Source organism: Bidens hawaiensis, unplaced genomic scaffold, assembly GCF_021521415.1.
Source record: "Bidens hawaiensis isolate Kalapana, Puna unplaced genomic scaffold, B.hawaiensis_p1.1 tig00039387_1, whole genome shotgun sequence".
Lineage (NCBI taxonomy): Eukaryota > Viridiplantae > Streptophyta > Magnoliopsida > Asterales > Asteraceae > Bidens > Bidens hawaiensis.
The window spans coordinates 122,066-145,231 of NW_027505603.1; the positions used below are offsets into that span (position 1 = coordinate 122,066).

Below are 23,166 nucleotides of genomic sequence, written 5' to 3' on the forward strand. Positions count from 1 at the left end.
TTTTATCCACATATAAGTTTTTAAATAGATAATCTACTTTCCAACACATCTAGTTTCCATTAAGTATCTTAAAAATGTGTTAACATTTATATAATTTTAAAATTTTTATTAAAAATGTATAATCATGTAAACATAAAATGCATAAATGCAACTTGGTGAAAACATTTTATTATATTTTTAACAACCTATAAAGTCCGAACCTTTTGACAAAAAAGGCATCTCACGCCGTGATCGCTAACAACGCTAGTGATTTGGCCTGCCATCAATTCCAGAGGACATTCACTGTCTGAATACCCACTGTGATAAAACTTCAGCTTGCGAAACACTATTGTCACAAAAGAGACTCGAACCAGGGTAACACTAGAGCACTCCACATTATGTGTTTCATTTAGGCATAAAATTTTCATACACCACCATGGATATTCACACACCACTTTTCACATATACGGACCATATACCTGAACGACTCGTATCATGCTATACAAACTGTATAGGTTGAAAATTTTATGTCCTCATCAGTTGTCAATCATGTGTGACCTATACGACCCGTATACCCTACCTATGAAGATACATCTGTTCAAAAAGCTCGAGGTTCGCTCGATAAATGTTCGAATAAAACTAGCTAAAGAACTTGATTTGAAACATCCTGAGCTGAGTTGGCTCATTTTTGTAACCGAGCCAAAATTGACCTAGGCTCGGCTCGATCATGGCTCGAATCGTTGGCTCGATCTTAATCTCGTTTAACTTCAAAATTGAGCTAGAGCCTTAGTTGAGTTGCCCTGTTTAATTTCGAACCCGAGCTCGAAACCACCCTGGCTCGACTCATAAACAACCCTACAGCTTTATAATATAAAAAAATAACATAAAATAATATGTATATTTTAAATATGATAACTTTTGTCATTTTCTTATTGTATATATACAAAGTCTTAACCATGGTTAGTTACATTACAATATTATATCTACTATCTACTATAAATAACCAACCCAACACCCATCTTATTCATTCATTCATTCATCTATAATCTATAGATACAAACGTGTATTGTCTGATACATATATATCATAATAATAATAATAATATCATCATCCATCTCCTCTTAATCAGCTGATCATTTCACACCTTCACTCACGCCTTTCATCAACAAAGGTTTTATCACTGTTATTCATATATTGATCGATACATTCTCACTATTTGCATTCTGTACTCATCATCGGTTTATTATTATTGTTATTTAGGTTTTAATCATTCATTAATCGGTACACGCGTAATCGGAAGCGTTTTACGTCTTACTTGTTCAACAAGTTAATGATATTTGTTATGTATGAGCATTTTTTTTACGGAATACTGTTACCGTACTGAATCGATACTGACGAAACATAATCACCTGTTTTTCATGTTTTCGTTATCCGTGCCATTCGGTTTTGTTATTTTCAATGGTACCGGTACCGAACAGAAAATATAAATACAGTATTGGTAAACAGTTTCACTCATTTTTGGTATCGGTATCTTTCAGCTCAGTACCGGTACTGGTACTGTACCGATCTCATGTCTAATATTCGCTTCCAATCTACGGATTTTGTGAGTTTCCGGTTTTAGAATTCATCGATTGAGATGTATTAATTCTGTTTTGACACGTAGACGCATAATCGCAACGGTTTTACGTGTTACTTGTGCATCAAGTTAATAGAATTCGCTTTGAATCGGTACATTTCGTGAGTTTCAAGGTGTAGAGTTCATTGGTTGAGATGTATTAATTCCGTATTTCATTCATAAACATATGATAATGAATCTGATACGATACGATATATTGATATAATTTGGTTTTACTGGCGGATTTGGTCAGTTTCAGGTTGTAGGTTTCATACACATGATTTTAATTACAAATAATATGATTTATATGAATCTGATATAATATATGTATATATTAGATGCATAATTTTATATCAATTTAATTTCAGGTTGTAGAAGAAGATATGGCAACTGCTGTTACAGTCAATGACGCCATTGATGGACTGAAGAAGCTTCTAAGGTTATTATTATTATTATTATTTTCCGAGATAACGGGATCGGAATCGTTCTTTTTAAGAATTTCACGCGCTTTGAATTTATTGCTATAATTTAATATCATTAGATACTTGAATCATATCATAAACTAACTGATCGAAATGAGCTGAGTTCGAGTCTTATATGAGAAGAAGTTTGTTGAGGCTTGTCAAACGTCAATGAGCATTGCGTATGTATATATATTTATGTTTTATCTCTTTTGGACTACTATACATTAATTTCATAGTACACGGATGAGCTCGAGATGAGATTTGGCTTGTTTAAGGTACTATACGAGCCGAACTTAGGCTCGTTTTAAAGTTTTTTTTTAAATATATAAAAATAGTTTAAAATGTATACAAATTAATTAATACATAATAAACAAGCCGGGTCCAAGTTTGAAGAAACAATACACGAGTTTGAGCTTGAGCTCGAGCTCTGGAGAGTCAAAACGAGCCAAGTCGAGAGTGTGCATGCAAGCAGAAAAAAACATTCGTAAACCGGAAAAAAAAATCCCGACAGTTTAGTTTTATACTTACGGTTCGGTTTTAATTTTACCAGTAACAAAACTGAAAAAGCGGTACCAAACATATAGATTTCTAGTTTTTATTTTAAACTTTTGACTATTGTTTAATATTTTTGTATATAGTTTAACTGAAATATTTTTGGTCAAATGTATAATAATCAATTAATTATTAGCTACCAAACAATTTAAGCACAAATTCATTATTTTTTGCTAACATATTTTTTTTCATCTCAAAATTTTTATGCCTAAATGACAAAACTGAAAATACGAAAACCGTAAACCCGAAACCGAACAGTTATCGAAAACTCAAAATTTGACATTTTGGTTTTTGGTAACGAATCGACCCATGCACACAGCCAGACTTAATTATTGTCGAGACACTAACGCTGTGTTCTTGAGTTCATTTAAGAAAAGAAATGCAAGGAAATTTTTTTTTTCTTTTCTTATCTTTTCTTTTGGTATCTCCTCTTTTGCCCAAACTTATTTTCCTTCATAATCTTTCCAAATTGGAAAGATACAAATTCTTTTATTTTACTCATTATTTTCTCTTCCCTCCCCTCCTTTTCTTTCTTTAAATGAAACTCGGGAACACCTCTTTTAAATTTTCCTTCATTTTCCTTTCTTAAATGAAACTCGGGAACACAACATATTTTTTCCATCCCTCATTTTTCTTCCCTTTCCTCAGTTAAATGAAACTCGGGAACACAGTGTAAGATTTGACGATTTTGCAGTGAGAAAGATGACCTTCTAGCCGTCGCGGCCACAAAGATCAAAGAGCTCACCGCGGAGTTGGAGGCGAAAGATGCCAATGAGTTTAACCCAGAGAAGAGGATCCGAGAGGGGTTTGCTCGGTTCAAAAAAGAGAAATATGAGTATGTTTATTGACTTTATTCACACCATTTATGTACCTTTTTTTAGTACTAAAATAAATAATTTATGTCCTTTTTATGAACATAATACACACAGTACCATTTTATCGTTTTTTAAATTCGAGTTTTTGAAAAACCCCACGAGTTTCAAAAACTCGAATTTCAAAAACAACGGGTTTCATAAAAGTTGGTAAAAACCGACGGTTTTTTTTTCAAGATTTCATAAAATTCTGTATAAATCTGTCGGTTCAGACGACTTGTGAACGAAAACTGTCGGCTTAGACGACTTTCATGAGACCCATCGTCTTTGAAATTCGAGTTTTTGAAAAATAACCACGGGTTTCAAAAACTCGAATTTTAAAAACGACGGGTTTCGTAAAAGTTGGTAAAGACGACTGAAGAGGTAGGTCCCAGCAGAGACCAGTTGGTCCCGCAAGACTCACCTTGAATAGGGACGTCTGCGCAAAGGCCTTCTGCTCCCGCAGGACCCACCATGCTCATAGAATCTTACGCGCAGTACGCAAGCTGTACACGCAGGGAAAGCCTCCCAATGGTGAAGTACCCCGCCTGTTCCCGCAGTTGCGGATACAAGCCATCAGGGAAGGCTACCCGCAGACAGCAGGGCTACACGTACAAGACACTAGCTACTTCAGCAGTCACGTGAAGGCATGAGCAAGGCGGGAACAATCCCGCCCAAATGAGCCAGTCTGATTCTGAAAGATCTTTTGTACCATACCTACCAAGGTATGGATAGGACAGACGATCCGACCAGAACAGCCCATGAGCCAATCACAGGGTGACAGCTCACCGACAACAGTGCGAGGAGGAGCACCCTCTAGTACTGTTTGTCACTATTAGCCGCTGCCTACTCACCAACCCTCACTGTGGAGCATGCGCAGCCTACAGTTGGTGGAATAGTATTACTGTTGGCCGTAACCTATTCACCAACCAACATGGCCTGCGTACAATCCACAGTCAGTGGGACGTGCATAGTCTACAGTTGGTGGAATAGTGCAGCCGACTTTATTACTGTTGGCTGTAACCTACCCACCAACCAGTATGGCCTGTGCGTAATCCACTGTTGGTTGAACAGGAATACTATTCAGCCGGCTGTACCTTCTAGAAAACCTACCTTCGGCTATAAATACTCCAATATCTTGGAATGGTAAGATCATCTACTATCTCGTATAACTTACTTGATAACTGCTCTAATAGTATTCATATACTTTTATATTCAAAGAGCAATATAGACTGATTCTCACGCCGGAGGGTGGTCACAAGGAGGAACCCCCCCCTTCTCAGTGACGAGCTTACGGTGTCTGTTTTGCAGGTTCCCTGAAGTACAACTTACTCTGCTGGACCTACCTTCGTGGGAAACATTACCTAGCCCCCAGATTACCCATAATCTGCCCGGGGTCACTTAGTGTTTCTTCATTGGCGCCATCCGTGCATAAAGCTAGAACTACATCTTTCTCCAGTTTTTCAAAACTTCCAAGATGACTAGAGAAATTCCGGTAACCACAACCCCAGCCACTGGGGTAAACACCGGCAACACAATGTTTACAAACACTACCCCAGCCACCCAAGCTGGGGCAAGTGAAATACATTTTACGAACACTACCCCAGTCACTCATGTAGGGGCAAGTGGAGTAAATATTCCACTGGGATTCACTGATGCCCAGATGGAAAAACGAACTCGAGCCCCTCGCCAAACACTTGATCAAGTGAAGGCATGGGCCGAGGCACGTCAAAGAGAATTTCAGGCTGAGTTGGACGAACGCTTGCGTTTAGTCCAACAAGCTGAGGAATTCGGTAGTACTCGCCAGCACCTCAACATGAGTAGTGAGTACGAGTACTCAGACGGCGAGGGGGAAGACTCCGACACCGACGCGAACCCTCGCCATAGGGCGAAAGGGAAGCGTAAGGAAACGGATCCCCAGCCAAAAAGGAATTTTGGGGAAGCATTCCAACCAGTCACGGAAAAAAGCGAGCGTGACTTCTCCAAGGCCTTTAGACCTACTGCTACAAACGCAGGAAGGTCAAAATTTGCAAGGGACATTGCAGAGGCAATCGCCCCGAGGAGTGCCAAACAAATGTCCAACATTGGCACATACGATGGTCTATCCGACCCAGATGACCATCTGAACAGGTTCATTGCGGGGGCAACCGTCAGTAACTGGACGGAACCCACGTGGTGCTACATGTTCCAGATGACTCTGGTAGGAGCAGCCAGAGCATGGTTCGACCGTTTACCGGTCCACCACATTTATGACTGGGCAGACTTCCAGAACAAGTTCAGTCAACAGTTTAGTCAACAGAGGAAGCACACTGAGGAGCAGTGGACGATCCTTAACTGTGTCAGAGAAGAGGATGAATCCTTACTGGACTTCATCACCCGCTTCAACTCCAAGAAGGTGAGTCTGGGCAACATCAGTGAAGACCTCGTTCGCGCCGCTTTCATTCAGGGCGCCGAATACCCAGAACTCATCCGCACTCTGACGGGTAAAGACGGCATGCCATCCACGTGGGATGCCATAATGACGGCAGCCAAGCGCTTTGCCGAAACAGAGAAACAGCTGGGAAGAGATCTCCCCCAGAATACAAACCTCTACACGCAGAGGACAAGGGAGAACAATGTGAGAACCGCCCGGCTAAACAAAAAGAGGCGGCAAGGTATTTGGCAGTCAAGGATAAACTTTGACGCCCCCTCAAGCTCTCGCCCTCTGGTTGGCGGAAGGGACAAAACGCACCCTTTGAACCGGAAAAACCGTTGGACGCCACTCACCAAGAGCGTCACGGAGATATTTGCCACGGAAAAACTGCCATGGCCAAAAGCCCCAGTGATCCGACAGAAACCCAATGCGGATCAAAGCAAGTCTTGTGACTTCCATGGGACAAAGGGCCATAGCACTGAGGAGTGCACATCCTTGAGGGACATCGTCGAGACATTCGTCAAGGATGGGAGGCTCGCACACCTCGTGGCATCTATCAAGAAGGGAGGAAGGAACGACAACAGGTACAGGGGTAACGGACGGAAGCCCGTCGACATTAGCATCAACATGGTCCATGGTAAGGTCAGAGGAAGAAAGAGACCAATGACCGAACCATGCGCATGGAAGGAAGCAGAAGTGCGCTTCCCGCGAGTGCCGGGAGGCCCAAACAAAGAAGGCCCCATTGTCATTAAAAGCCAGCTGGGGCACTACATCACCTCCCGCACCCTCGTTGACAATGGCGCATCGTCGACAGTGATGTACAGGCAGTTCTTCGACAAGCTCGATGATGAAGACAAGGAACGCCTGGAGACGGTCTACGCTTCAATGGAAGGGTTTGACGGCAGCATGAACACTCCCTTGGGCATCCTATCTTTCCCCGTCACTCTCACTGATGGGAATTATTCACGCACGGAGGATGTGGATTTTGTTGTGATGAAAAAACCACATCATACGTATGACATCCTATTCGGGAGAGACGGGATGGCAAGATTCAACGCCGTGGTATCCTCAGTCCACGGCATGATGGGATGGCCAACAACTGAAGGCGTAGCGATGATCACGGGCATTCCCCAGGTATGCATCGCATCTGTCTCCTCTAAACCCAAACCGAAGATGGCCAAACAAACCATCACTGAACCTGAACAGTGGGCATTCAATGGGAAATATCCCGATCAGGCCGTTACCATTGGCCCGACAATTGTTGATCCAACACGCACCTTACTCAAGCGCTTACTGCAGCGAAACGCAGACATCTTCGCGTGGACACCAGCCGACATGACTGGTGTACCCCGGGGAAAGGCAGAGCATAAGCTCAAATGCGATCCGGCCGTTACGCCGATCGTACAAAAGCGCAGAGTAATGGGGCCCGAGCAAACCAACGCGTGCAGAACCCAAGTCAAGGAACTCCTTGATGCGGGCATCGTGCGCGTTAGCAAATATCAAACATGGGTTGCAAATCCCGTAATGGTACCGAAGAATAACAAACAATGGCGCATGTGCATAGATTTCAAAGATTTGAATAAAGCATGCCCCAAAGATTGTTATCCGTTGCCAGAAATTGATCTCAAGGTGGATTCGGTGGCACCATTTCGCCTTAAATGCTTCTTGGATGCGTATAAGGGGTACCATCAAATCCACATGGCTGTGGATGACCAGGACAAAACCGCCTTTCGGACGCCCGATGGCACATTTTGTTATAAAATGATGCCGTTCGGACTTAAGAACGCGGGGTCCACGTACCAACGACTAATGGACAAAGAGTTTCACGCCCAAATTGGGAGAAACTTGGAAGTCTATATGGATGATTTGGTCATCAAAAGCCCCGAGCCAGAGACGATGTTGAAAGACATTGAGGAAACTTTCAACACGCTCAGAAAGATAAACATGAAGCTCAACCCGAGCAAGTGTTCATTTGGGGTGGAAGAAGGGAAGTTCTTACGGGTCATTATTACTAAAGATGGCTTCAGAGCGAACCCTGAAAAGGTCGAAGCCATTGTCAAAATGGAATCACCTACCACCATAAAACAGGCTCAAACACTTAATGGACGACTAGTCGCGCTTAACCGCTTTTTGGCAAACCATGCGGATAGGTCGTTCCCTTTTGTGTCAACGCTAAGAAATTGTTTAAAGAAAACGCACTTCCGCTGGACACCAGAAGCGGAAGCAGCTTTTCAGGAGATTCGATCACGCCTGATCGAACTCCCAACACTCACAGCACCACAAGCGGGGGAGGAGTTAATCCTATACCTCTCCGCAACAGATAGAGCAACCGGGGCAGTCCTGCTTGTAGAACGAAAAGGCATCCAGATGCCAATCTATTATGTTAGCCGCGTGCTGGCAGACGCGGAAACCCGGTACTCTACCCTGGAAAAACTGGTCTTGGCACTTATACACGCTTCACGCAGGTTGAGACGATATTTCCAGGGTCACCCAATCACTATTCTCACCAATTTCAAACTCTCAAATGTTCTAGGCAAACCCGAGTTATCGGGACGTCTAGCCAAATGGGCAATTGAATTGGGAGAATATGCGATTCAATACAAGCCGAGACCAGCCATTAAAGGTCAGGTCCTGGCTGATTTTATTGCAGAAGTCCCCGCTTCACGGGAGAAAGAGTGCCAGGAGGAGGTTCAACCCTCCCCAGCACACGAAATCGACGAAGTCTGGCGACTCTACACTGATGGAGCAGCTAGTAACGAGGGATCAGGCGCAGGGTTAAAATTAACAAATCCGGCAGGCCAGGAATATACTTATGCTATTCGGCTGGATTTTCCAAGTACGAATAACGAAGCTGAATATGAAGCATTCCTGGCCGGATTGAGGATTGCGCGAAAGATGGGTGTAAAAAATTTGGAAGCCCACGTAGATTCCATGCTAGTGGCAAACCAAATAAACGGGACGTACACGGCTGTGAACGACACAATGGCCCTGTACCTTGCCCAAGCCAAAGCCATCATGCGCGATTTTAATGATTGTAAAGTGATACACGTCAAGCGCAGCGAAAACAAATCTGCGGATGCGTTAAGCAAGCTTGCATCACTGGCCTTCACCCACTTGGGAAAGGACATCCGCGTGGAACTCCTCGAAACACCATCAGTCCCGCACAAGGAAATTTGTGTCATCCAAACCGGTACAGAAACATGGATGACCCCAATAATAAAATACCTTGAAGCAGGAACGTTACCAGAGTCGAAGTCACAGGCAAGAAAACTACGCTGTAAAGCACTGAATTATCAGCTGGTCAATGACACCCTTTACAGACGTAACTTTCTTGGCCCATTGTTAAGATGCGTGGACAACCAAGATGCTGACTACCTCTTAAGGGAGGTTCACGAAGGCATCTGTGGAGTACACGCAGGCCCCCGCGCTGTGGTAGCCAAGCTAAACAACGCGGGATACTTTTGGCCGGGGATGCATATGGACGCGTTGGCATACATCAGAAAATGCAGATCTTGCCAGCTTTACGCACCCAACACGCATCGCCCGAAAAATGAACTTGTTCCTGTCACTTCCTCGTGGCCATTTCAGAAGTGGGCCATCGACGTGACAGGCCCATTCCCAACAGCAGCTGGGAATGTTCAGTTCCTAGTGGTAGCCATTGACTACTTCACCAAATGGATAGAAGCGAAACCTTTAGCCCAAACAACCGCAAAGCATATCAAAAAATTTATTTGGGAATTTATTATTTGTCGTTTTGGACTTCCACAGAATTTGGTAAGCGACAATGGCACCAACTTTGCTGACAAGAAGCTACAGCAGTGGCTGAAAGAACTTCAAATCACCCACACCTTTACCTCAGTGGCACACCCGCAAGGTAACGGTGAGGTGGAAAGAGCAAATAAGAGCATCGTCGAAGGCATAAAGAAAAGACTCTTGGAACATAGATCCGGTTGGGTGGACGAGCTTCCACACGTCCTTTGGGCAAACAGAACGCTGAAGAAGACCAGTACGGGAGAAACCCCGTTCAGTCTCACTTATGGCACTGAAGCCATGATCCCAGTCGAAATCGGTTTACCCTCACCAAGGGTCTTAATCCAACCAGAAGACAATGATGCGGAAAGACGGTTAGACCTTATGCTAACCGAAGAGCGCAGAGACTTAGCCGCCGTGCGTGAAGAAAACTACAAACGACAAATGCAAAAATACTACAACACGCGGGTAAAACTCTGCAACTTCAACGAAGGAGACTACATACTGCGTAACAACGAGGCTTCGAACCAACAACGCCCAGGAAAGTTGGCCCCGATTTGGGAAGGGCCATACATTATCAAAGAAGTTCTGGGAAAGGGCGCGTACCGGCTCGAAAGGCTCGATGGCACTCCCATCCCTAGAACATGGAATGGAGCTCAATTACGCAAATGTTATATGTAGATCAATTCCAACTTGTAAAGAAAAGGCCTAGAGCCACTTCTAATGGAAATGATTCTCCTTTCATGATGTATTGATAGCTTGTAACCTATGAACTTCCCTTACGGGAAGAAGTAGTTGCGTGTGGAAGGCGGCAATACCCGCATAAACACAACGCCAAAATTTTGAAAAAAAAAAAAAAAAGTTCTAAGGAAAACCTACACGCAGGTCAGATGCAGGTAAAGTTTAGCCATCCTTGTAAGTGCAAACGACGGTCTTACCCGCACAATCACATACAAGGAAGCCAAACTTAACTTACCATCTACCACGTTAAAAGGTTAACTTATGAACACTTAAAAAAGGATAAGAAAAACCTACACGCAGGTCAGATATAGGTCTAAAGTTAAAGCCATCCTACTAAGTGCAAGTGACGGTTACACCCGCACAATCACGAAAGAGGAAGCGAAAACTTTAGTCCATTATCAACCACGTTCAAAGGTTTAACTTAATGCCTTAGAAATTTCGAAAAGGAAAACCTACACGCAGGTCAGATAGAGGGTAAAGATTAGCCATCCTACCAAGTGCAAGTGACGGTTTTACCCGCACAATCACGAAGGAGGAGGCAAAACTTTAACCCATCATCAACCACGTTCAAAGGTTCCTATTCTAAACACTTGGAAAATTGCTAATTCAAACTAAGTATGCAACTCATAAGTTTATAAAGCAAAGAATCCAGTGAAAGGAATAACAATCGTATATTTCAATGATATATTACAACAGTGGCCGGGTAACTACCCGCCTAAAAGAAATCTATACAAAGCTAAGTCTATCCTAGCAGTGGGAAGGGATCTTCAGGATCAGGCTTCAGGGCCACCTCCGCTTGGACCAGCACCGTCAGAGCGCGGCTGCCCAAGGAAAGCCTTAAGGATGTTTAGCCCATCATCAGCAGCAGCAACTTCATTCACCTTCTCCACCACTGGATGCGGGAAGGCAGCGTACTGGTTCACAGCGTGGTCATAAGCAGCTTCAGTATTAACATTGAATAAAGGGAAGTTGGAGGGCGGAAAGCCTCTCTCAGCGAACCCTAGACCAAGCAGGAAGCCAGTCTTCTGCCCATCCTCATGAGAAGCGTTGAGGGCTGCGCTCATCGCATCGTCATAAGAGGTCTCTGAGAGGACCTGACGCACAACCTACAAAAGAATACAAGTTAGAACATTTTCTAATTACGAACGAAAAGCGTAAAGAAAAAGATAAAGATACCTGAGGCAACGCTTCTCGAAGCAACCATTGGAGGGTAGCTTGACTTTCTTTACAAGCACGTTCGGCTCCGCTTTTATCAAGGTTGGCAAGTTGAACTTCCTTGGCGGTAGCTTCTTCGACGCTTTTGAGTTTCCTTTCAGTACGGTCAAGCACCCCCCTCTGGTCAAGGATCTCCTGCAGCTTCTTGGCATCTTCCATTGCCAAGGCGTCATGAGCATGCTGAAGAGCCTTTAATTTGCATTTAAGCTGCTCATTCTCTTCGCGAAGTGGCTCAGCAACAGCTTCAGCCTTGGCAGCCCTCTCAGTTGAGTTTCGCGCAGTCTCCTTGGCCAGCCGAAGCTGTTCATTCACAGCTTGAGCAGCCTTGGAGCGGGCCTCAAGTCGCGCCTGGACTTCAACCTCGAGGGCCTTGAATGCCTTCTCCTTCTCGGCTGCGGCAGCGGCCAACTGCCGGTTCTCCTCCCGAAGAGCCCGCGCTTCAGATATATCTTTGGCGCGAGCTGCTTTTAACTTGTCGTTTTCACGACAAAGCAGCTCGACGCGGGGCTGCGTTCGGGCCTGGAGAACCCGAAGCTCATTGGTTAGCCTACCCTCTTGGTAGCTAGCCATGGCTTCCCCCAACGCACCATGAGGAGCGGCGTGGCGAGCCCAGTCCACGCACTCCACAGGGGTGCGAAGGGTTGTTCCTCGGCGTATGTTCCATCTTGGAACATACACTTCATTGGAATCCGACACTGCAAAAGAAACAAAGGCAGTTAGGAAAAGATGATAAAAATATGTAAAGGAAAAAGAACCCTACGTACCTGTAGGGTCAATAACAGGCCGATAGCCGCCAAACCCATCACCTGAACCTAAAGGAAATCCATCCAACAGGTCAGGCAGACGGGAAGGTGGCATAGATCGGCGGGAAGCCTGGCGCATACCTGATGGTCCGGCCGTCGGTGCCGGTGGCGCAGGTATAGTGGCAGCCGCTGTGGTAGCCATGGTTGGCGCCACCTCCTCAGCAACAGTAACCGCCGGCTCCGTGAAAGATGCTGTAAAAATTGCACTCACGGCCGGCGGAGACACCTTCTCAGCTGGAACAGCCTCAGGAAGGCTGGAACCAGCGGAAGCAGGCGTAGACGCCTGGGTCGATGCCTCGGGAAGGCTGACCGAGCCTACCGTCATTGGCGGGGGAATACTTGCTCCAACTCCACCCTGGAATGCGTCAACATCCACACCTGCACAAGCAAAAGTGTTAGAAAAATTTATTTGAAACAAATCTAGACAAGAATTATGGGGGTACTCACGGGGTTTCTTGAGCTTGAACGCACGGACGAGCGGGGGCGAACCCGATGGAGCCGGCCTCTTGACACCGGTAACCGTCGTCGTCGCTGCCTCCCCGGAGGTAACACCTGCAGCCTCCGGAGCGGTGGTCTCCTCACCACCGGGCTTCCCCGCCACCTCTGCATTATCTGACTCCGAGTCAGATAAGACTACCGGGTCGGCCGTAGAGGCCACCTTCTCCTTGCCCTTCCCGACGGCAGCCTTTTTCTTCCGCACCAGTGGAGGACCTTCTGCGGATTCCTCAGAAGAAGAAATGTCATGAACTCCAGCAGCAGGCACAGCATTGAGAGGTTCAGGGTAGAAGATAGGCTTACCTGGCCGTCGGTGGCTCAGGATCTCTTGGCCTGGCGGGTAAACCTCCACGAACCGACCCGCGGTCTGCTCTAAGATGGGCAACTCGTTCTCGTCCAGAGCACGAGTACCCATCCGCGCGGGACCATCTTCCTCTCGTGGGTTCAGGAGCGACTGAAGATCGTTCCCCTCTGAAATCAACAAGCAAGTTAGTAAAAATCGAAGTCAGCAAAATGAAACAAGACGTACCATAAGGGACAGAGTTCGAACCATATTCAAGGACGATCGGAACCTTATCCGCATTCGCCGCCTTCCACACCTGGCTCATCCCCAGCATCACCATCGCCGACTCCGGAAAACGGAAAACCGGGGACTGGACCCGGGATATCTTCGAAAACCATTCCGCCTCCTCGTAGTTGAGGGCGGGAAGGTTCGGAAGCGCCTGGCCATTCTTGAACTTCATGGCGATGGGGACGGCGCGAGCGGATATGAAGAAGAACTCTCTTCTCCATGAGCGAAGACTCCGCTCGGTGGTACAAATCTTTAAACCCTTGATACGGGTTGTAAGAGTATACCACCCCTGGATGCACCTCCAAGTGTAGAAGGTCATCACACGGTCAACGAGGGGCTCAAGGCCCAGTATCCGGCACACCCACTCAAAGTGCCGGACCTTGGCAATGGCCATGGGGTGCACCTCTGTCAGGTGCACACCGTGCCTCTCCAGGACACGGTACACAAACTTTGTCAACGGAAACCTAAGGTTTCCGTAGACAAAGAATGCAGCATAAACCCCGATCTTGCCACTAGGGGCATCGTACACAGTATGGTGGGGTTCAGGAAACTCAGGCTCGAGAGACTCGAGCATGAACTTCCTGACGATATACTGGTACAGATCGACAGGAAGAGAACACTGGCATTCGCCAGCAGTCTTCTGATCATCAGTATCATGAGAAGACATGGTGGAAAAAAGAAAAAGATTTCAGAGTAATGCTTTACTGAACAGAAAAATTCGCCGGAAATTACTTGAGAAGAAGAAGAAAGGTGAAAGTGTGAATTACAAATAACTCTCTCCCCCTTTATATAGTAATCGCAATTAATGCGGTGAATTTAATGCGGAGGAGAGAGAAATCAAAGGTGCAATGAAACTATGACACGTGGCAAAAAGCAGGCTGGCAACAGCTGTTGAAAGGACGTGTGCCAGTAATTTCGCGGCCACGCGCCCGAAAAATCACGCCCACGCGCCTGAAAAAGCGACTGGAATGACCATGTTCTGTCACGTCACCATAACTTCCTGCACGTCCTGACACAGTCAGAAGAAACCGTCGCACGACGTTTCAGAGGTTTGGACTGTTCTTATCTTTCCAACTCTTCGAATTTCAAAATTCAAAATTTAAAAAATATTAAAAAGTAAGCGGGAAAATACCCCTTACCCCTTGGCAAACAAGTAACCGTTAGACGGATGCGGGTACAGTGTAAAGACAAAACCCTTCACATACCTAGCACCCGCAGGGAATTGAAGCCAAGTAAACCTTGGTAAACAAGTAACCGTTAGACGGATGCGGGTACAGTGTAAAGGCAAAACCCTTCACATACCTAGCACCCGCAGGGAATTGAAGCCAAGTAAACCTTGGTAAACAAGTAACCGTTAGACGGATGCGGGTACAGTGTAAAGGCAAAACCCTTCACGTACCTAGCACCCGCAGGGAATTGAAGCCAAATATTCCTCGGCAACCAAGTAACTATAAGACAGGCGCGGATACAGTGTAAAGGCAAAACCCTTCACGTACCTAGCACCTACAGGGAATTGACGCTAGGAATACCTTGGAAGTAAAGTAACCGTAAGACGAGCGCTGGTACAGTGTTAAGGCAAAACCCTTCACATACTTAGCGCTCCGCTGGGAATTGAAACCAGGAAGGATCTTCTGGGCAATGCTTGCGGAAACGGAAATAACATCCCCGCATAGCGGGAACGTTGAGAACTACGTTGTTTGAAGCGCCAGGATGGAATTGGTGGTTTTAACATAATTGATCACTATGTTCAAAACTACCAAAACCTCATGGAGAATCCACACAACTGGGACTCAATGCTCCTGACTTGCGAGGAGGTTACAGACCTACCCGCATCATACCCAAAGACCAAGCAGGAAACTCGAGCATTTCTGCAAGTGACAAGGACTTCCCATGGAAAACCTTACAAAACCCTTTTCAAAACCCTTTGCTTAAGTCCAAAAGTTCACCTCACTTTATTAAACACGCATGAGAAGAACATTGGACTGGGGGGACTTGAAGAGGTAGGTCCCAGCAGAGACCAGTTGGTCCCGCAAGACTCACCTTGAATAGGGACGTCTGCGCAAAGGCCTTCTGCTCCCGCAGGACCCACCATGCTCATAGAATCTTACGCGCAGTACGCAAGCTGTACACGCAGGGAAAGCCTCCCAATGGTGAAGTACCCCGCCTGTTCCCGCAGTTGCGGATACAAGCCATCAGGGAAGGCTACCCGCAGACAGCAGGGCTACACGTACAAGACACTAGCTACTTCAGCAGTCACGTGAAGGCATGAGCAAGGCGGGAACAATCCCGCCCAAATGAGCCAGTCTGATTCTGAAAGATCTTTTGTACCATACCTACCAAGGTATGGATAGGACAGACGATCCGACCAGAACAGCCCATGAGCCAATCACAGGGTGACAGCTCACCGACAACAGTGCGAGGAGGAGCACCCTCTAGTACTGTTTGTCACTATTAGCCGCTGCCTACTCACCAACCCTCACTGTGGAGCATGCGCAGCCTACAGTTGGTGGAATAGTATTACTGTTGGCCGTAACCTATTCACCAACCAACATGGCCTGCGTACAATCCACAGTCAGTGGGACGTGCATAGTCTACAGTTGGTGGAATAGTGCAGCCGACTTTATTACTGTTGGCTGTAACCTACCCACCAACCAGTATGGCCTGTGCGTAATCCACTGTTGGTTGAACAGGAATACTATTCAGCCGGCTGTACCTTCTAGAAAACCTACCTTCGGCTATAAATACTCCAATATCTTGGAATGGTAAGATCATCTACTATCTCGTATAACTTACTTGATAACTGCTCTAATAGTATTCATATACTTTTATATTCAAAGAGCAATATAGACTGATTCTCACGCCGGAGGGTGGTCACAAGGAGGAACCCCCCCCTTCTCAGTGACGAGCTTACGGTGTCTGTTTTGCAGGTTCCCTGAAGTACAACTTACTCTGCTGGACCTACCTTCGTGGGAAACATTACCTAGCCCCCAGATTACCCATAATCTGCCCGGGGTCACTTAGTGTTTCTTCAACGACGGGTTTTGAAAAGTTTGGTCAAAAACAACGGATTTCGTAACAGTCGTCTGAGTCGAAGGATTTGGAAGTACTTTATAGATCTTGAAAAAAAAGGTTATTTTGGAATTATCTCTCCTCCTTTACGTCATTTTGTAATTTTCTCTAAATTCATCCTTTATTTATTTTGTAGTTTTAATATAGATTGAAAAACACATGAATATTAGTAGAGTCATGAATATTACAAATTTAATCTTGTTTAAGAACCTATAATAGAAATAATGGTCGTCATTTTGTATATGATTTGACCTTTTATGGTTCTTTTTTCTTTTGTGCAGAACAAATCCCACTTTGTATAGTGAGCTGGCCAAAGTCCAAAAGCCCAAGGTAACCTTCTTTCTATGTCATTATTAACCAATGAATGTATTATCTATTTTACATCTAAAATATATAAAAATGAAGACATAAAAATCATACGTGTCATGATGTGGTCGCTCCTTTATTTTTTGGAGTCACCAGATTTACTTGATTTTTAAATGGAGGCTTCTCATGCATTTGACCCGAATTCATGGGTATGGGTTTTACCAAACCCAGATATTCCTTAAACGGGTTATAACATCTCATTAAATTAAAAATTATTCTCTCCAAATTATTTATGTAAAAATCCTATAAAATAGGATATAATAAAAAATAATATCTTATTTATTTTAATATATATATATATTTTATTTAAATTAAAAAACCAATTTGATAGTAAAAAAAATAAACGGGTCTTGGGTCTCATCAAACCATAAGTATATTATTAACTTTTATAAATATTATTTATAATTAAAAAACCAATTTCATAGTAAAAAAAATAAACGGGTCTTGGGTCTCATCAAAACCATATAGCTTTTAACCGGGTTATAACATCTCATTTATTTGTGAAATAAGTTATCATCAAACCATAAGTATATTATTAACTTTCATACAATAAAAAATATAAATTAAAAAAATAAATAAATATTAGAACAAACAATATAAAACAACCCCCGTAATACGGGGGATAACTCATATATATTTTCTCATATCAAGTATTTATGGAGTTTTCATACCATTATCAGTAAATTGTATTACTTGTATAATTTTAAATTGTGTACACTTTATAAGGATAAAATTGACATACAACTAGCTTTTAGTTTTTACATACACTTAACTTCTTGCCTACTATAATGCAGTTTTTAGTGTTTGCCTGCTCGGATTCTCGAGTTTGCCCGTCACACATCCTGGATTTCCAGCCCGGTGAAGCCTTTGTGGTCAGAAACATTGCCAACATGGTTCCTCCTTATGATACGGTATTAAATCGAACTCTCACGAGTAAATATGGCTATCGTGACTCATTCGTCTAAAAATGAGTTGATCAGAGTATTTTTTTCACGTATGGGTTCATTTAGGTCAATTCACACATACTTGAATAATAAACGAGTCACTTTTATATATCTGGTCACTTAAAATGGATCCAAACGGGCCAGCGTAACCATTATCAGTTATCACTTTATAATACCTTTATAAGGGTAAACGTAATGGGCTGATGAATGCTCAGGTTTTGGGCGATATTCACCCCCCCCGCGACGATATGTGGGGCGACAAGTGGTGGGTGGGTGGGGGGGGAGCGACGAGTTTTTGTCGCCGTGATTCGTTTGAGATTATTATTATTATTATATTCTTTTGTGTGTAGCATATATATACATACACACACACCACTACACCCCTAAAACAAAAATCTCATTTGATGACTGGGCACCAAATATCACAAATCGTCCCATTTTGTACCCCCTCCACTCCACATAGCCTAACAAGCAAAAAAAAAAAAAAAAACCTAAGAGTTGACTTTATGTAATGCATTGAAAGTACAAGTGGATGCTTTGAATTATTTAATATAAATAGTCAATGTGGTTCAATAGTTATTGGATTCCTTATTGCTTTGTTGACTCATCAAAAGTCAGAAATCACTTTGTGTAGATAAAGCACTCTGGAGCTGGAGCAGCCATTGAATATGCAGTATTGCACCTAAAGGTGAATCATAAAACTTTTTATAGTTTCATAACTCAACTTATATCTACATGTATTACCAACCATAGTGAATATTATTAGAGAGTAATAATTTTTAGTACTAATTTGTTAAATACATTTCATTTTTCTAACAGCAAAAATAATCAAATTTTAGGACTGTAAATGAGCTGAGTTCTGACTAAATACGAGTTCAGCTCGTTTTATTTAAAAGAGTTCAAAGTGAACTAGTTTTATTTAGTTATCTTTTATGTATAGCATTTTAGGACCGTAAATGAGTTGATTTCTAAATAACATGAGTTCGGCTCGTTTAATATAAAAGAGCTCAAACTGTACTAGTTTTATATAGTTATCTTTTATATATAGCATTTTTGGACTGTAAATGAGTTGAGTTCTGACTAAACACGAGTTTGGCTCGTTTAATTTAAAAGAGCTTAAATTGAACTAGTATTATTTAGTTATCTTTTTATGTATAGCATTTTAGGACCGTAAATGTGTTGAGTTCTGACTAAACATGAGTTCGGCTCGTTTTATTTAAAAGAGCTCAAAGTGAACAAGTTTTATTTAGTTATCTTTTATGTATAGCATTTTAGGACCATAATTGTGCTGAGTTCTGACTAAACACGAGTTTGGCTCGTTTAATTAAAAAGAGCTTGAATTGAACTAGTTTTATTTAGTTATCTTTTATGTATAGCATTTTAGGACCGTAAATGAGTTGAGTTTTGACTAAACACGAGTTCGGCTCGTTTAATTTAAAGAGCTTAAATTGAACTAGTTCTATTTAGTTATCTTTTATATATAGCATTTTAGTACCGTAAAGGCGTAAATGAGTTGAGTTCTGACTAAACACGAGTTCGGCTCGTTTAACTAAAAAGAGCTCAAAAAACTAGTTTTATTTAGTTATCTTTTTATGTATAGCATTTTAGGACCGTAAATGAGTTGAGTTCTGACTAAACACGAGTTCGGCTCGTTTAATTTAAAAGAGCTCATATAGAACTAATTTTGTTTAGTTATCTTTTATGTATGCCATTTAATATTTGTTAGTTGTTTTATACTTTTATATAGTTACATATATAAATGTTAATATTGTGTTTTCAGGTGGAGAATATTGTAGTTATTGGACACAGTTGTTGTGGTGGAATTAAAGGACTCATGAGCATCCCTGATGATGGAACCACTGCCAGGTAATTAAATTAGTTGATATGCCATTTACTAGAAATAAAATTTAATTTAATTTTATTAAAATATTCAAAAAAAGATTAGCTGAAAAACCACTCCAGTTTCAGTTTCCTTTCTTTGTCGTAATATTTAGTTTTTCATAAATGGTTCAAACCAACCTTAAACTTAATAACATGTTACTTTAGGTTAGTATTAAAAATAAAAACATTAATAGTAATTAAGGGAGTTTTATAAGTGTTTTATTGACAAAATGTTTTAGTGATTTTAGTTGAAAAAAAATTGGTTAAAACCGGTTATGTGACATCATAACGCTCTTTCTTTTCTCTCTCCCGTTAAATCTTTAAATCACTATGTACAATAACCTTTTTTAGGAGGCACGTTTATTACAAAACCAATTTTATGTATCGAACTTCATAAATGGTTTTTTATTTAAAATTGGTTATATGTTAACAAATATGTTTCGGATTTTAAATGACTAGTGACTTCATCGAGCAATGGGTGAAAATCGGTTTGCCCGCTAAGAGCAAGGTGAAAGCAGACTGCAGCGATTTAGAGAACTCTGATCTGCATACCAAGTGTGAGAAGGTATGTTTATACTAAATTACCTCATTTTTTTATAATTTTAAAGCGTTTATTAACATTTTTTAGACTATAACCGGAATAAAATACGACTATAGAAAGTTATGATAATATTTTGGGCCAAAACGCTAACTACGACTTGTTAAACAAACCAAAAGCCATTAAATTGTCAAACCGTCAAAATTGAACCGTGAACCGTGCATATCTGTAACTGACTTAAGCCTCCTAACCTCAATAAATACTTTCTTTTTTCAAACCGCTCTTAATTAAATGCATCCTGAATTAACCCATTTTTCTAAACGACTTAGATTTTAACCGAAAGTAGGGATGCAAGCGAGCCGAGCTGTTCGAGATTGACTCGTTAAAAATCTCGATCGAGCCCGAGCCTAAAAGTAAGCCCGTTTAATAAACGAGCCCGAGCCCGAACTTCACTTATCGAGTTCGAGCCGACTCGTGAGCCTATCATTTATATAATTTTTAAAATATATATTAATAATTATTAATTAATATATATAATGCTATGAAAAAATAAACAAAAATAACTAAACATTATATACTATTTTATACATATAAAATTGTAATAGAAAAAATATATAAAAATAATTATAATTATATAAAAAATAATTGAAAATAGTAAACGAGCGAGCCCGAGCCGAAATCAAGCTTGAAAAGCTACTCACGAGCCGAGCTTGAGCCTTTAAATAGAGCTCAAAACGAGCCGAGCTCGAGCTCGAGTACTGTGTAATTTAAACGAGCCGAGCCCGAGCCTAAAAGTAAGCCCGTTTAATAAATGAGCCCGAGCTTCACTTATCGAGCTCGAGCAGACTCGTGAGCATAAACGAGCATGTCAGTTATATAATTTTTAAAATATATATTAAATGATTATTAATTAATATATATAATGCTATGAAAAAATAAATAAAAATAACTAAACATTATATATTATCTTATACATAAAGTTGTAATAGAAAAAGATACAAAAATAATTATAATTATATAAAAGTATTTGAAAATAGAAACGAGTCAAGCTCTAGCTCTAGCTCTAGCTCTGTGTAATTTAAACGAGCCGAGTGTAACCGAAAGTTATGTGTTTGTGCAACAAATACAGGAAGCAGTGAATGTATCTTTGGGGAACCTATTAACATATCCATTTGTGAGAGAAGCTTTGGCAAACAAAAAGCTATCAATTAAGGGTGCACATTATGATTTTGTGAATGGGACTTTTGACCTTTGGAATCTTGACTTTGGCATCACACCATCTCTACTTTAATTAGCATTACATATATCTTTACAATAACTATGATAGTATGCTATAACTATATATGCTTTAAAAGTCTTTAATTTAGTTTTGGATTTTATAAAAGTTGTAAAGTTTTTGGTATGCATTTTATACATGTATAATAATATATGTTTCGAGTTTCGGGTATCTGTCTTTTTATTTCATATAGTTTTGGTTTATGTGTAACATTTCGTGTTTTAATGAGAAGACCGACTATGACATATGAGGGAATGAAAAGAGACGATGATGAACGTGAATGTCTAAAACTTGTTTCGAACATCTAATATGCTAAACATGGTTTTTAGTCGTGAGCATGCATTCTTATATAATATTGAAACTCTTTTAGGTTAATCCGTTAGTCAAACTTGTGCTTAAAACTCTTTAAACCAAAAAACGAGAATGCTTGTGTCATTACTTTGAAAGTGTAACGACCGGTTTTTGTAAATACTAGTATCCTGGTCGCTTAATTTTTCTATAAATTGAAAACCACACCCACCGATATAGTTAGAACATTAATAAGACTACCAACCGTAGTTTTTTAGTTAGACCTTGAAACAAACTTGATTTGTGATTTTGACAGTTTCATCTGTTTTTAACCGAAGCATGAACACCTCTAGCTAGTAATATATTAACATATCCTTTTTTTTTTTTCTAATAATTTGCTGAAATATTAAACTCCCATATCTAATTCATGTGTTAAAAATAATAGTATGGATAATTGTATATTATAGATTAAAAATTGAGTATATTTGGTTTTATTATATTTTGGCTAAGTAAATATTTGAAGAGCAAAAGAGCATTAATAATGGGACTCGACCCTCAACTGTTTGAAGATGGACACATTTTTACAAATCTTGATACCGATAGACTACAACCCACACTTTGATTGTTTTGGTAAATAAATAAGTTGAGTAAAAAGTTACATAACGAGACTGTTTATTGCACTTAAAAGTAAAAGGTATATATGTTCACAAAGGAAACCAAACGTCTTGATTTCTTCCATAATTTCATGGATCAAGACACCTTTGTAATTAAATATCTTATTGTTTTGAGCTTTCCTAATATACCAACACGACACAAGGAGGATATCTTGCATCATTTCTTTCTCCTTTTGTCACACATAGTAGTTTTATTATAGCTCAAAAATATACTTAACGGAGAAAACATAAATATCTGCCAAACCATATCCGATATTATGTATGAAGTAAACAGATGTTCCGCTGTTTAAGGGTATTCTTCACAAGAAATTTTGTTCTACATAACTATATTAGTCGTTTATAAATGTACATACATGAACAAGAAATTTCACTCGATTAGTTAAAACAAACAGACATGAACAAAGCCTTCGTTCGTTCGATTGTGTTTGTGAACGTTCGATAATGTGTTCATAAACGCTTGTTCATGCTCATTTGTATATGTTTGTTCATGAAAGTGTTTTTTGTACATCTATTTATGTTATGTAAACATTTGTTACCTCTAACATAGAATAGTAATAATATTTTCACCTTGTTTTCGCATTGTTTCTATTTCCTTCCTCTTTGTTCACGTTGATGAATACATCAGCCACAATCTCTAGACTCCACTGATTTGACTTGTGTTCGTGAACACGTTCATTTTCT

The 23,166-nt window shown here is 41.4% G+C and overlaps 1 protein-coding gene across 1 annotated transcript; it reads left to right on the plus strand.

Moving 5' to 3' along the window:
- The first annotated feature begins 1,097 nt into the window (after positions 1 to 1,097).
- Positions 1,098 to 21,688, plus strand: LOC143614237 (carbonic anhydrase 2-like). Its single transcript, XM_077087735.1, has 9 exons — positions 1,098 to 1,161; positions 1,963 to 2,033; positions 3,305 to 3,445; positions 16,800 to 16,848; positions 17,679 to 17,795; positions 18,463 to 18,516; positions 19,609 to 19,694; positions 20,169 to 20,274; positions 21,377 to 21,688. Exons 2-9 carry the CDS (start codon positions 1,978 to 1,980, stop codon positions 21,536 to 21,538), a joined length of 771 nt encoding a protein of 256 aa, XP_076943850.1. The 5' UTR covers positions 1,098 to 1,161; positions 1,963 to 1,977; the 3' UTR covers positions 21,539 to 21,688.
- Positions 21,689 to 23,166: the final 1,478 nt, after the last annotated feature.

Coding starts and splice junctions, on each gene's coding strand:
- LOC143614237 (XM_077087735.1), top strand. CDS start 1,978: ATGGCAACTGCTGTTACAGTCAATGACGCCATTGATGGACTGAAGAAG. Junction 18,517..19,608: donor ATGCAGTATTGCACCTAAAG/GTGAATCATAAA, acceptor TTGTGTTTTCAG/GTGGAGAATATTGTAGTTAT. Junction 19,695..20,168: donor GATGATGGAACCACTGCCAG/GTAATTAAATTA, acceptor TTAAATGACTAG/TGACTTCATCGAGCAATGGG.